We start from the raw sequence: 16,104 nt of genomic DNA on the forward strand, positions 1-16,104 counted from the left end.
TTTGATTACAACATGATTTTTTAATGTATTAAATGCTAATACATTGCAAATAAGGCTATACGTTCTTAATAACATCATACTTGTACACCAGCTCTTGATGAAAGCATTTCTGAAAATAAATGTAATAGATATAGTATTATTACCCCGATCGAGTTAACAACAGCACCCTAGTGTGTGTAAACTTCTGAGTTTTGCTAGATAATGTGAATGGGTATATCAATGCAAAGTTTGAGTAGTGTAAATCAGAAAGAAAAGTGTCCCTGAGAGAATAGACAAAAATATTGAATGTAGACATTATTAATTTGAGACAGGGTTTTCAAGAAAATGTCTCTATAATAGGGTGTACCTTGGCTGTGAGGATGAAAAACATATTTCCACCCATTCGTTTCAGTGTTCTCTTAATAGAGATCCAACAGACGGGTTTCTATATATTGTATGTGTTCAATATACAAGAAACACACAAACTTACCATCATTAAATCAATATTGCACTGGTGTTGCTTCAGGTACTCTCCTGACTTTCATAGAACTTTTTTGTTGCACTGAATTATTATTGTTAGAGGAGTGTTTTGATCTGCCAGATTGAGGAAAAGATCCATTTTGAGAGATTTGATCATGTGAATTATGTTCACTAAACGACGTCTGAGATCCCCTCCTGTTTTCTGAATGATTCGTGAACCAACGTTGACTACTATACATTGATGGCATTTGTCCATCATGGTTCCGGGAACAGTACGAAGATAATATTGCTTGTTCTCTTGGTACGGGTATGCTAACGGTTTTGGCAGCTGCATACGCTGATGATATCATTCCGGTGGATGCTGCAGGAAACTGTGAAGGCTTTGGTTTTTTTTCAGTACGAATAAAATTATGTCCTGTGAAACGGTACATAGATGAATACTCTGCATCATTTGGCCCTGGGTACCTACAAAGTTGAACAAAGAATTTCAGTCGTTGCTGTGTTTTGATTTCAATTAAGCCATCATGCATAAAAGCTTTAATCTAATTTATTTAAAAAAACTTACCAAGGGTTCTGGTACAAATGAGTATGCCTATTCTCATTCGCTCTTCGAAATTCGCCATTCTATAAGTCAATTAAATTATTATTATTTTTTATTATTTTAAGTAGTAAATTTTATTAGTTTATATGTATGGGTATTGTTTTTGGGGTCTTTCTCGAGACAAGAAACGTTATTTCTTCTAGAGAAGACCCTAAGTGATGGTTTATAACCATGTTCATTTAAATACACACCTATGTTATACTGTACAATAATATGCCATTAATGGGCCTGTTTCTGCTGCATAGAAAATAACCGGTTAAAATCGGTGTGAATAAATTAAAATCAGTGTGAATAAATTAACTCCATTTTCTTAATCTTCTATTACCATTTAACAATAATAATAAATATTACTTGAAAATAAAAAGTTTGTTATTACTACAGCAAATAACCTCATAATTGATCACAGTAAATTGTTTGATATCAATAATTTAAAATGCATTATTCATAACAGAAAACAATTATGTACTGTACTATCAAATTATTACCTCCGTCAAGGAGGTTATATTTTCACCCCTGTATGTTTGTGTGTTTGTGCGTTTGTGTGTTTGTGTGTGTGTCTGTGAACAACCTGGAGGCCACAGTTTTTATCCGATTCTCACCAAATTTGGCCATAATAATCTATGCCCCAAAAGCTCGGACGAGTTCGAATTTGAGGGGAAAAGGTCATAGGTCAAGGTCATAGGTCACAACTAACAAAATACTATTTTACTGCCTAGAGACCGCGGTTTTTATCCGATTCTCACCAAACTTGGCCACAATGATCAATGACTCATCATATAATTTTGGTTAAATTTGAGCTATCCAATACCAAATTGGCGAGTAAATCATGTTTTACTTTAAATTAAATTCATACGCTCTTCCACAAGGTCAACTGTTAGTTATACATACAGACTACAGTATATTAAAACAATGATCTTGAAGTTGAACACGTAGGGCATTTCTTTGAATTCTTTCCTATCGTCGTTTTGTGGTAATTTACAGCTTTTTTTATGTTTAACAAGCGTACATAATCAATTGCGTCTGCATCATGCCAGACTACAACTTCCGGTAGTGACGTAATCAGCACATTTTTGGTAATAAAACTTTTTCCCTAAGCTAGGGAATCTTCTGATATCAATATTCATTAGACCGTACTTTAGTTAGTCAATCAAAATAAATGTATACACAATTTTGCGGCGATGTTACATGTTGCTGAGTTAAAATATACTGTGTTTTACAATAACCAATTTGGTTAGAGTAAAACACAATGATATAAAGAATAGGAAACATTTAATAATAATTATGATAAATTACATTTACATAGCAATTTAACACCGTGTTTTACTATAACCAATTTGGTTATAGTAAAACACAATGATATAGAATAGGAAACATTTAATAATATGATAAATTACATTTACATAGCAATTTATCACTGTGTTTTCTACAACCAATTTGATTAGAGTAAAACACAATGATATAAAATAGGAAACATTTAATAACATGATAAATGACATTTACATAGCAATTTAGCACTGTGTTTTACTATAACCAATTTGGTTATAGTAAAACACAATGATAATAGGAAACATTTAATAACATGATAAATGACATTTACATAGCAATTTATCACTGTGTTTTACTATAACCAATTTGGTTATAGTAAAACACAATGATATAGAATAGGAAACATTTAATAATATGATAAATGACATTTACATAGCAATATAGAATAGGAAACATTTAATAATATGATAAATGACATTTACATAGCAATTTAGCACTGTGTTTTACTATAACCAATTTGGTTAGAGTAAAACACAATGATAGGGAATAGGAAACATTTAATAATATGATAAATTACATTTACATAGCAATTTAGCACTGTGTTTTACTATAACCAATTTGGTTATAGTAAATTCCAAATGGTTTTAATTCAATCAATGATGAAAATTACTACTTGGCCTACTAGTAAAGTAAATGATGATGTTAATAATGATGTTTATTATCTATTCTTTATCATTGTGTTTTACTCTAATCAAATTGGTTATAGTAAAACACAGTGCTAAATTGCTATGTAAATGTAATTTATCATGTTATTAAATGTTTCCTATTCTGTATCATTGTGTTTTACTCTAATCAAATTGGTTATAGCAAAGAATATAAATAGGTAAAGAATCAACAGTACGCGCTGTTATACATAGAAGGATAGGAAACGCGGACGCTTATTCATGGACGCGTAAGAATCCAGCAGCCGAACGACGGCGGACTCTAGATATGGTTCCCGTCTAATCCCACGTTTCGATGGATCGTGATGATCTGATGTGTTCTTGCGTCTGTGCTCTACTAATTTTGATATTATTAATATTTTGATAATCATTTTGATAAATAATCATCGTTTGCATTTTTATAGATATTTACAATAAAAGTTTTACCTTACCCACGCCTGAAGGTGGCGCACTTCTTCTAGCGAAAAAGAAATGCGCCACCTTCAGGCGTAGGCAAATAGTAACCCGGATGTGGTTTACACCGCCAACGGAACTGTTGTATCTTCTCCTTTTATTATCTTTGGTTATAGTAAAACACAGTGCTAAATTACTATGTAAATGTCATTTATCATATTATTAAATGTTTCCTATTCTTTATCATTGTGCTTTACTCTAATCAAATTGGTTATAGTAAAACACAGTGCTAAATTGCTATGTGGATGTTATTTATCATATTATTAAATGTTTCCTATTCTTTATCATTGCGTTTAATTCTAACCAAATTGGTTATAGTAAAACACAGTGATAAATTGCTATGTAAATGTCATTTATCATATTATTAAATGTTTCCTATTCTTTATCATTGTATTTTACTCTAACCAAATTGGTTATAATTTATTTCATTTCATTTCAAAAGACATTTAGCTAAATTGCTATGTAAATGTCATTTATCAAATTATTAAATGTTTCCTATTATTTATCTGGTTATAATATAGTAAAACACTGTGCTAAATTGCTATTGTATTAAGGACGAGTTCCGAGAAGAAGTATTCAAAGCTACAACCAATCAGAACAGTGTTAATCAATATAATCCATGGCTACAACCAATCAGAAACGTCCAAATCGCAATAACCCCTAGGATAGAAATTATTGGTCCGAGTAGCCTTTTCAACCAGACGTTGCGAGGTTTAAAAGTAAAACATGATTTACTCGCCAGTTTGGTATAGTTTATATACCTTTTAATTTTGAATGGTCAGGGTCAAAGATCAAGGTCCAAAAAAAAAAAGAAATAAAAAAATAATAAAAAAAAATAAAAATCCTCAGCGGGACTTGAACCAGCGATCTCAACTGTGAGAGGCTGGATACATATAACCATTACACCAAACTCTCATCCACAACTTTGTAGTGTGCAGTTAGCCTTTTTACACTTAGAACTAATAAAAAAAAAAAAAAAAAAATATATATATTTTCCGGACACATTTTATGTAGGGGAATTTTACAGTAGGCGGAGATTTGTACTCTCGGAGTACCCTCTAGTTTAATTGTTTATATTTTTATGTCTATGTTACTTTCTTCTTTTGTTATGATGCTGTCTGAAGATTCTGGAATGTGCTACAAAATATTTATGATGATTACTTATAAATATAAGTTCGCTTTCAATCAATTTAAAATATTGGAAAAAATAAATAGAAGACGATGTTTGTCCTTTTTACCTTTATTTGTTGTCGAGATGATACAGCTCTGTAGTCTTTGTACGGTGGAATCAACCACCCAATTTCACCCACCCAACTTGTTTTCGGTCGAGGATGAGGTGTTTTTGGTGAAGCTCTCATAATATATTTAAGTTCGCTTGTACCTTCTGCAGACATAGTTCCAATTCCAACAAATCGATCGTCTGTTACTACATTAACTTTGTAGTCGCCTATCCCATCTGGACCTGTTGGTATAGGCTTACATTCATTTATATTCAGATATGCATTCGTCTGGCTCAAAACACAGAGTAAAAATTAAAATAGCATGACTGCCACCTTGTCCTTGCTTGTATATTTAATAATCTATGACAGAGGTGATCAACTCTCAACCATACCATTTGAGAGTGTAGGCCTAGGCCTAGCTAGTAGTAATTAACATAAATCTTCTCTCCTCCAGGTGGCCTAACAGTACACCTTCCTACCTACTAGTTAGGCCTATATAGGCCTAGGCCTACTAGGGCCTAGCTAGGCTAACAATGTATACAAAATACAACTAAAACATAAAAATGTAGCCTACCAGTAGCCAGTTAGACTGCCTGCATGCTATAGGCCTATGCCCATTCATGCACGGGATATTTAAGAAGTGTAGAAGGCCTAGTGGAGCCTACTAGGCCTAGTTAGAATAGATTGGCTAGTAGGGCCAGGCGCGCCTACTATAGGCCTCTAGTTAGTAGTAGTAAGTAGCTTACCGGTAAACAGTACTGCTCCCTTCCCCATCGGATTACTGCCAGTTGGAGTCTTCCAGGTAGCATCGGAATACGTAGAATTTCTAGTGTAAGATCTTCTTCTAGGTTTTACGTAAGCCATGAGATTACTTCCTAATCATGCAGATCCTATAAACTAGATACCCCCGGAGATACTCTGGCAGCACACCACTACGTATACACGTGTTTGTTTACATTATAAAAGCGTCCCGTTACCACGGTCGTTGTTAACCAAATTTGCATAACATCACTGCCAACAAAACGGTACCGGTACGGCATTAGTGGTGCGTTGCTTTTGGTATTATAAATTAATTAATATAGGCCTAGCAATATTTTATGCAGACTTTTAACTTATTTAAATACATTTTTTGTAACAAAGACTATTTTGTTTTTTACATATTAATTATGGCTTAGGCTAAATGACTAGTAAAGGTCGGGTCATAAACTCTAGTGTGATGCAGTTTTCCTGCTTATTGGAGAGAGGCCTATAAAGATCCAGATCCAGATAATTGGAGAATTTCGTAACAGAGTCCGTCAGATTGTAAACTAATATTGCTGCAAAGTTATTGCATAATAGGCCTATCACTAAAAAGTAATGACGTTGATTCGAATTTGTGCTTAATTATTGGCTCAGAGAGTAGCCCTATGCCTAAAATCGAACGTTCGATTGGATTCAATTGAAACGTGAAATTATTTTCAAACGATGAAAATATTATGTTTAGTAAATTACTTTGTCAATCTTCTGTTACCGGTACTGATTTCCTTGAAAACATTATTAGGCCTATCGCTTTTATTATCGAAATCTATTAATATCAAGCCACATCAAAATTATTATCCGATGCACGATTCCATTTATTGTGTGAACCGATCATTCGCAGAGAAGATAAGACAGGCCATAGTTTTGTATTGCCATGTCCACAGCATGGTGAACAATTTCCTGCTGCTTTACAAACACAGAAAATTCACAATGGTTAACATAAACAAGTATATAAAACATATAATATAATTGATGTATGCTTTAATGAATGTTTTTATTTTTGTTTCTATGTATGATGTAATGTGAATGTTTTGTTTGTTTTGCCATATCTTCTGTCGAGGAAAACAATTTTTCCATGTAGGCCTACACATTTTAATATGGAACAAATACAGATTTGATTTGATTGAATTGATAAAAACGTAGAATTGACATGGCATACATAGATAAATAAAACATTATAAAATAATCTCATTTTATTTACACACATGTGTTCCTACATTATTATAAAAGATCAAACAAACCAACATCATGGCTTTTATTCATATTGGTGTACCAACTATCAACGGAGTACATCCATGAAATTATTTCTCCATAAACAATTCTATAAACATAACAAAATATGCCTAATATACGCATAATATATTACATTTTACATACTAAATATACTAAACATTGTTTAATGTTAAATGTGTGCTGCCTTGTTCTCCTCTATTTTTACAACATCCAGTCTGAAAAATGTTGATCACTTCAGTTCGGAACTGGGATAAAGAAATCGTATAAATAAATGGATTAAGAGAAAAATTTAATACCACCAAGTCCACTGCAACATATTTTCTAATCCCTTTACTCACAAAAATATCTCCATATAGAAAAACAATAATTGGCACAAAGCACACTATATAGGCCGTGCTCACAGCTATGAACACTTTTAGTGTTTTTACGTGTATGGATGATGTCATTTGATTGCTTACATTATTTTTCATTTTAACCAATTCGAAAATGATTCTTGTATAAATAAGTACCAGTATTAATATAGTAGATATACATACAACTGGGATTATATTTGTTGTAATTTTTCTTGCTAACTCTTCCTTTTCCTCTCCATCATCATCATCACATTGGATATTTTGAGTTATAATCTTATATAACATAATTAGCATTGTTGGATGACACAGAATACCAAGAATCCAAGCAGACACCATCATGATTACTGTTCGTTTTACTGTGTAATTAGTTTCAAACCAAAATGGCTTTATAATCGCGAAGTACCTCTCAACCGAAATAAATAATACATTTACACTAGATGCCGTCGAGAGTGTAAACGTCGCACTTTGAAACCATAGAGTAATTCTATTGTAAAAACAATCAAAAGGGGAGAAAGGTAATAATGATAATACAAAGAAAAGTAAACATCCTGTCGCATCGATTAATGATTGGTTGAAAATAAACCAGCGTGTAGTTTTACGAATGAAAACAACTCGATTAATAATGAGAAGTACTACAATATTTACGATGAAACCAAGAACGGACAAGGCACAGCCGATGTTGATCAGTGACTCGACCACGCCCAAACTCTCTTCTGTAATGTTCGAAGCCATCGTCAGAGAGTTTCCTTTGGCAAAAATCACATAGGCCTATAGATGCTAGGCTGAAACAACTCAGTCTGTCCAACACCTCTAACAAAGTTTCTGGCCTCCAACAAGTTGAATACAGTAACGGTGTATGTCTCAAAATCAGATCAACTTGAATTCATGGCATAAAAAAACAGAGTCTGGGTATACAAGATAATAGCGCAATGTGCACTCATCAGTCATCCATCCATGATTTAGAAAGTCGAACTTTAAACTTTTCTCAGAAAAAACAGCAGCAAGAGTAGCAACTGTACATCGAATTATTTTCTGATTCCAATCACCTTTATAGTTTCGAGTGCTTAAAAAATACTGAAGTTCGTCTGCACTCAAGTTTTATATCCACTGCAGGAAATAGCCCATCTTCCGAATGGATACAACTATGACCCGGTACCAACACGATTGTAAATTAAAGCATGTCTCAAGCATGTATATTCTTACAAAACCATCATTGTTCAGACAGAAAACTATTTGGACTGTTTACAAACGTGCTATAAATATTTCCAAGCGACGAAAATATTAACCTTGGTTAAACAAAAAACTGAATAAGAATACATTGTTATTTCCTTGTAAAAATATTACCGATTTTGATTACCGCAATGATAAGAACATTTTGAGCACGTACTGATATTTGTGAATCACAACAAAATGAAACTAACATTCACTATGTTCGCCAACGATTTGGTTGGAATACATTGTCCACTGAGATTTCATAAAAGAGACTCACAAATTGTCCTTACAAAAATTTAAATATAAAATTACAAGGGAATGAGTCTGCTGTCAATATTTACCTACAGTTTACCAAAGACACATGGTTGCACATTACTATCAACAAATAATGTTAATAACATAATAAGGTAAACTATATTAATATTGAATATTCATGTATGTAGTTCGCAAATCGCTACATAATTATGTATACCGTATACGAATTAAGATATTTCAGTTGCATGAGATATTATTGTCTTTTTGAACCAATATCCTGATATTTTGGTGTATCCATGAAATGATTTGCACGTGATGTAGCATAGTAATCCCAATAGATGACATTGTATACAAATAATAAAACGATAAGAACAAAAAATCATAGTTATTGAATCTAGAAGAATTATACAATAGTTGAAATAGTTTGGACCGTACAAAAAATAATATTAAATGACTAAATTAGACATAAAATATGTTTTAAATATACATAAATTGTACCAATAAGATAGTTTCATGAATTGTACCAATAAATGAAAACAATCTCTCTGTATGATGCATCCCAAACGAATGATAGTGTATCCATGAAAATGACAAGGTGTTATCCATGATATCACATGGTGCTATCCATGGAATGACATGGTGTATTCCTGGAATACTATTATGGTAATGTATATCCCTATGGAATAACGTGGTGCTTCAGAGTAATGTGGGCGTGGTGCTCAGGAATAATAATACCAACAGCAGCCAATAATAACATATTGCAGGCTGTGACTATGAACACTATTATCAACACCTACACTCACACCTACACTCATTCTATACATAGTCGTTTTAGCTTTCTGTTTTTCCTCCTCTGGTAAACTCGAAAACGTAGGCTTTTGTATATTCTATAAGAAGACAGGTACAAAATACTGCAACTATGTGTGTCTAAACAAAATCATAACTATAATAAGTCTATACATTTTCAATTGAAAAAGACGCTTACATACCGTGATATAGTAATTCAGATAAGAGTAAATGTAATATTGGTTAATTTAGCATCCAGGATGTTGGGAAAGTCCCGGAAAAAATAGAAATTTTGGGTTCTCCCAATACCCCCATGAGACGATTTCGCTTTAAAAAAATTAAGAGGAGGGTAGGCTCCTCCACATCCATTGTGTATAGATGTATTTTTGAGAGTATAGTATACGCTAACTTTTATTCTGATAGTAGTAGGCCTAATAGAAACAAATTATGACACAATACGTTAGATAATTACACCTACGTTGTGTTTAACGGTTTTCACAATAAACAGGATGCCATGTGGACGCCAACTGAGTAACGAGCCAAGCCAAGCATTGTTGAAATGGCATAGAAAAGCCAAACTCTATCCATTTGAAGTTTGTAGAAAAGGACAATGATGTTGACTGTTTCTGTTATACCTAATCCCTCTAGTGTTCCTGCAGCAATAATATCAAAACTCCATAGTTGTTCAACTTCCTGTTAATAAAACGAATGCTATTTTTCTTTACAATAAAAAAAAACCCAATGTTTCGGAACCATCATACCATTTTAAGAAACAAAAATTATCATTTGAGGGCAATGGGTTTCCTTTGAATGTAACTGTTTATTTTGTAATTTTTATAAGCGAAATCATCATGTTTTGGCAAAAGTGAATGACTTTCTCTAAAAAAACAACAAAATTACATTATTCAAAATTTAATTTTGTAGGCCTACATCTTTTAGTTTTGTTCATAACTTGGGAATCAACGTCTTGCATGATTTACCAGGACCGAACAGCCAAGTTAATAATTTTTCTCCCATTTAATTATGTTTATCATCATTGAAATTAATAACATCTTCATCAGGAAAAGATTGAAGTTCTTGCACAATCACATCACAAGGCTTGATATCAATATAGGCATAGGATTGACTATATGTTGTTATTATTAGATTAGGCCTATGCCTTACCTTAATACCCTGTTTTGAAGTAGATATCAGACCTTCTTTTTCTTTGGCGACATATTCAGCACTTCTTTGAGGCATTTTTGTATTTTATAGTTTTTATATTATTATGGCTATTTTAAATTTCTTTAAATACCAACATAAATACCAGCAAAATATACATAATTCTGAGGTAAGAACTTTGTTAAATATTAACCATTTACAAATGGACACTCAGTAAAGCCGTTTCTATCAGTAAGATAACATCAACCAACTTTTTGACAGGACAAATTAATTAATTATTAGATTAATCTTCGCATGACATCAATTAATAATTTATGAGATTACCAACAAGTATCATTTTAATTAGTCTCAATGATTCTAATAGCAATAGCATAGCGCAATTAACTTTTACCTCACATCCCTTTACAAAAAACAATTATAGATAAGGAGCACAGACAGTGATTAAAACTAAAACACTAATGAATGGTTGCTAACGTTTATGTTTTGTGGACCGAATTTCTTATTATTCGTTGAGAAGTCAGTCGTTATATTTGATCACAACTTAATTAGGATTTATGGTAAGAAATTGCTGATTTACATTTACATTCTAGGCCTTTATTGTTTTTCTACATCCAGTATACTTGAATCGGAAATGTTGGGGGAATGACTTATAGCAATCAATAAAAAAATTAAAATCTTAAGCAACATCTTTTTACTCCTTCTTTTGGTATGATAGGATAGACAGATGCCTTTTTCACTCGAGCTGATGTGAATACTGTTCCGGCGAGCTCTCCTATGAGAGCTTCAAAGTGCTGGAGAACGGAGCGGTGTAAAAGGTTCCTCTGTTTTTCATTTTTTGATTATCTTAGGATATTTTATGGATCGTATTTTGTGTATGTAAAGCGTTTAGAAACATGGTATTAGACGCTATGTAAGACTACTTTTATTATATTACTATTATGCATCTATAGTTTATTGAATATCACGAGAAATACATTGTGCTTAAATCATTTTATTCCAATCTGATTATTAAATTAGACCAAATATCACCAATTGATTTATATGAGCTGTACAGTACACGTGGTTTTCTCGAATCAAAACGAATCAATGACGACGGAGCCTATATAATCGCAAAACTTGTTGACTCAATAATGATTATAGCCAGTGTAATTTCAGTGTAATACGTGTAAATAATTCAAAAATTATATTGAATAATTCATACTTAATGCACTAATTATAAAATAATAGACAACAAGAACTTCTATTAAGAGGACACCACCGAGACCCCAAAAGAGTGTCCCCTTAGTAAGGGTGTACCTTGAAAGGGGTTGTTAAAATATACTTCGCCCTTTTCATTTCATGGAAACGTGTCCCCTTAATAGAAGTTTCTCCTGAATATAGGTGTCATAAAGGAGGAGTTCTATTGTAATATAATCACCAAAGTAATGTTATTGAATCGAATAGTGTATAATGTTGGTAATGGCTTATTCAAGAGTGCTTAATATATTTGCAGTTTTTCCGTATTTTATATTTTGTGTGTTATTTACTAAACTCTATGGGCGTACCTCCACGGTAATGCAACTCCACAAGAAAATAAAAGAGGTCGAATAGGCCTATTGGTATAATTGTCACTTGATAATTAAGGATAAATATACTAAACATTGCTTGATCTTATTACATTTGTGTTGCCTTGATCGATGTTGCCTTGTTGATGTTCTCCTATATTTTTACATCCAGTCTGAAAAATGTTGATCACTTCAGTTCGGAACTGGGATAAAGAAATCGTATAAATAAATGGATTAAGAGAAAAATTCAATACTACCATGTCCACTGCAATAAATTGTCCAATCAAATCTTTCGTTCCAGAAGATTTAACTCCATATAAAAAAACAATAATAGGCACAAAGCAAACTATATAGGCCGTGCTCACAGCTATGAACACTTTTAGTGTTTGTACTTGTATGGATTGTGTCATTTGATTGCTTACATTATTTTTCATTTTAACCAATTCGAAAATGATTCTTGTATAAATAAGTACAAGTATTAATATTGTAGATATACATACAACTGGGATTATATTTGTTGTAAGTGTAATTGCTAACTCTTCCTTTTTCTCTCCATCACATTGGATATTTTGAGTTATAATCTTATATAATATAATTGGCATTGTTGGATTACACAGAATACCAAGAATCCAAGCAGACAAAATCATGATTACTGTTCGTTTTACTGTGTAATTAGTTTCAAACCAAAATGGCTTTATAATCGCAAAGTACCTCTCAACCGAAATAAATAATACATTTACACTAGATGCCATCGAGAGTGTAAACGTCGCACAGTACAACCATGTAGTAATTTCATAGTAAATCCCATAGTACAAACAATCAAAAGGGGAGAAAGGTAATAATGATAATACAAAGAAAAGTAAACACCCTGTCGCATCGATTAATGATTGGTTGAAAATAAACCAGCGTGTAGTTTTACGAATTAAAACAATGCGATTAATAATGAGAAGTACTACAATATTTACGATGAAACCAAGAACGGACAAGGCACAGCCGATGTTGATCAGTGACTCGACCACGCCCAAACTCTCTTCTGTAATGTTCGAAGCCATTGTCAGAGAGTTTCCTTTGGCAAAAACTACCTATAGATGCTAGACTGAAACAACTCAGTCTGTCCAACACCTCTAACAAAGTTTCTGGCCTCCAACAAGTTGAATACAGTAACGGTGTATGTCTCAAAATCAGATCAACTTGAATTCATGGCATAAAAAAACAGAGTCTGGGTATACAAGATAATAGCGCAATGTGCACTCATCAGTCATCCATCCATGATTTAGAAAGTCGAACTTTAAACTTTTCTCAGAAAAAACAGCAGCAAGAGTAGCAACTGTACATCGAATTATTTTCTGATTCCAATCACCTTTATAGTTTCGAGTGCTTAAAAAATACTGAAGTTCGTCTGCACTCAAGTTTTATATCCACTGCAGGAAATAGCCCATCTTCCGAATGGATACAACTATGACCCGGTACCAACACGATTGTAAATTAAAGCATGTCTCAAGCATGTATATTCTTACAAAACCATCATTGTTCAGACAGAAAACTATTTGGACTGTTTACAAACGTGCTATAAATATTTCCAAGCGACGAAAATATTAACCTTGGTTTTATAAAACAAAAAACTGAATAATAATACATTGTTATTTCCTTGTAAAAATATTACCGATTTTGATTACCGCAATGATAAGAACATTTTGAGCACGTATTGATATTTGTGAATCACAACAAAATTAAACTAACATTCACTATGTTTGCCATCGATTTGGTTGGAATACATTGTCCACAAGATTTCATAAAAAAAGACCCACAAATTCTCCTTACAAAAATTTTAATATGAAATTACAAGTGAATGAGTCTGCTGTCAATATTTATCTATAGTTTACCAAAGACACATGGTTGCACATTACTATCAACAAATAATGTTAATAACATAATAAGGTAAACTATATTTATATTGAATATTCAATTTGAATAGCAAACATTCAAATGTAGTTCCTAAGTCGCTTAATAAATATTCATAGGTATACCGTATACAAATTAAGATATTTCAGTTGCATGAGATATTATTGTCTTTTTGAACCAATATCCTGATATGGGAATGATATTTTGGTGTATCCATGAAATGAATGGCACGTGATGTATCCATAGTAAATCCCAAAGGATGACATTGTATACAAATATTAAAAAGATAAGAACAACAAATCAATGTGATTAAATCTAAAAGAATTATACAATAGTTGAAATAGTTTGAATCGTACAAAGGAAATAGTAATAACAAAATATAACTAAATAATATTAAATGATAACACAATTAGACATAAAATATGTTTTAAATATACATGTTAAAATATAAGACAGTTTCATAAATTGTACCAATAAATGAAAACAATCTCTCTGTATGATGCATCCCAAAAGAATGACAGTTTATCCATGAAAATGACAAGGTGCTATCCATGATATCACATGGTGCTATCCATGGAATGACATGGTGTATTCCTGGAATACAATTATGGTAATAATGAAAACATTTCTTCTGGTTTCGATTCGTATATTGATATGTAGTTCTTTGATACGTAAGTTTACATAACTGGTTTACTATCAAAGAACTACATATCAATTATGGTAATGTATATCCATATGGAATGACATGGTGTATTCCTGGAATACTATTATGGTAATGTATATCCCTATGGAATGACATGGGGCTTCAGAGTAATGTGGGTGTGGTGCTCAGGACTAATAATACCAACAGCAGCCAATAATAACATATTGCAGACTGTGACTACGAACACCATTATCAACACTGCTACACTCATTCTATACATAGTCGTTTTAGCTTTCTGTTTTTCCTCCTCTGGTAAACTCGAAAACGTAGGCTTTTGTATATTCTGTAAGAAGATAGCTAGGTACAAAATACTGCAGCTATGTGTGTCTAAACAAAATCATAACTATAATAAGTCTATAAATTTTCAATTGAAAAGAAAAGCTTACATACCATGGTATGTTGATTCAGAGAATAGTAAATGTAATATAGGTTAATTTAGCATCCAGGATGTTGGGAAGATTTTGGGTTCTCTCAATACCACCATTAAAAAAATAAAGGGGAGGTTGAGCGCTTAACAAATAAAGATGGTGGTAGGCTCCTTCACATCCATTGTGTACAGATGTATTTTTTTTACGCTAACTTTTTCTTCTAATAGTAGTAGTAGACCTAATAGAAACAAATTATGACACTATACGTTAGATAATTACACCTACGTTGTGTTTAACGGTTTTCATAATAAAAACAACACCCGACGCTAACTGAGTAACGAGCAACAAGCCAAGCATTGTTGAAATGGCATAGAAAAGCCAAACTCTATTCATTTGAAGTTTGTAGAAAAGGACAATGATGTTGACTGTTTCTGTTATACCTAATCCCTCTAGTGTTCCTGCAGCAATAATATCAAAACTCCATAGTTGTTCAACTTCCTGTTAATAAAACGAATGCTATTTTTCTTTACAATAAAAAAAATGTTTCGGAACCATTATACCATTTTAAGAAACATTATCATTTGAGGGGAATGGGTTTCGTTTGAATGTAACTGTTTATTTTGTAATTTTTATAAGCGAAATCATCATGTTTTGGCAAAAGTGAATGACTTTCTAAAAAAACAACAACATTATATTGTTAAGTTTAATTTTGTACATCTTTTAGTTTTTTTCCTAATTTGGGTATCAACGTCTTTCTTTATTTACCAGTACCGAACAGCCAAGTTATTAATTTTCTCCCATAGGCCTATAATTATGTTTATCACCATTGAAGTTAATAACATCTTCATCACGAAAAGATTGAAGTTCTTGCACAATTCATATCACAATGCTTGATATCAATATAGGCCTACGATTGACTAAATGTTCTTATCATTAAATTATGACTTACCTTAATACCCTGTTTTGGAATAGATATCAGACCTTCTTTTTCTTTGGAGACATATTCAGCACTTCTTTGAGGCATGTTTGAATTTTATAGTTTTTATATTGTTAAGTCTATTTTTAATT

General features: G+C 32.3%; 2 protein-coding genes across 2 annotated transcripts; both read right to left on the reverse strand.

The window, feature by feature from the left end:
• LOC140051943 (uncharacterized) lies at window positions 1-5,660 on the reverse strand. Its single transcript, XM_072097296.1, has 5 exons — window positions 5,468-5,660; window positions 4,740-4,963; window positions 1,025-1,083; window positions 470-924; window positions 1-109 (listed from the first exon to the last, which is right to left on the reverse strand). The coding sequence occupies exons 1-4, from the start codon at window positions 5,583-5,585 to the stop codon at window positions 480-482; spliced, it is 846 nt and encodes a 281-aa protein (XP_071953397.1). The 5' UTR covers window positions 5,586-5,660; the 3' UTR covers window positions 1-109; window positions 470-479.
• Window positions 5,661-6,733: 1,073 nt separating this feature from the next.
• Window positions 6,734-8,379, reverse strand: LOC140052102 (histamine H2 receptor-like). The gene has a single exon (XM_072097509.1). The coding sequence runs from the start codon at window positions 7,835-7,837 to the stop codon at window positions 6,905-6,907; it is 933 nt and encodes a 310-aa protein (XP_071953610.1). The 5' UTR covers window positions 7,838-8,379; the 3' UTR covers window positions 6,734-6,904.
• Window positions 8,380-16,104: the final 7,725 nt, after the last annotated feature.

This window comes from Antedon mediterranea, chromosome 6 (assembly GCF_964355755.1).
Source record: "Antedon mediterranea chromosome 6, ecAntMedi1.1, whole genome shotgun sequence".
NCBI classification, from domain to species: domain Eukaryota; kingdom Metazoa; phylum Echinodermata; class Crinoidea; order Comatulida; family Antedonidae; genus Antedon; species Antedon mediterranea.

Bases quoted from the DNA above. Each gene is read 5' to 3' on its own strand.
- LOC140051943 (XM_072097296.1), bottom strand. From the start codon at position 5,585: ATGGCTTACGTAAAACCTAGAAGAAGATCTTACACTAGAAATTCTACG. The intron at 4,964-5,467 runs GTAAGCTACTTA...CTATACCAACAG, and splicing joins GGGAGCAGTACTGTTTACCG to GTCCAGATGGGATAGGCGAC. The intron at 925-1,024 runs GTAAGTTTTTTT...TCAACTTTGTAG, and splicing joins CATTTGTACCAGAACCCTTG to GTACCCAGGGCCAAATGATG.
- LOC140052102 (XM_072097509.1), bottom strand. From the start codon at position 7,837: ATGGCTTCGAACATTACAGAAGAGAGTTTGGGCGTGGTCGAGTCACTG.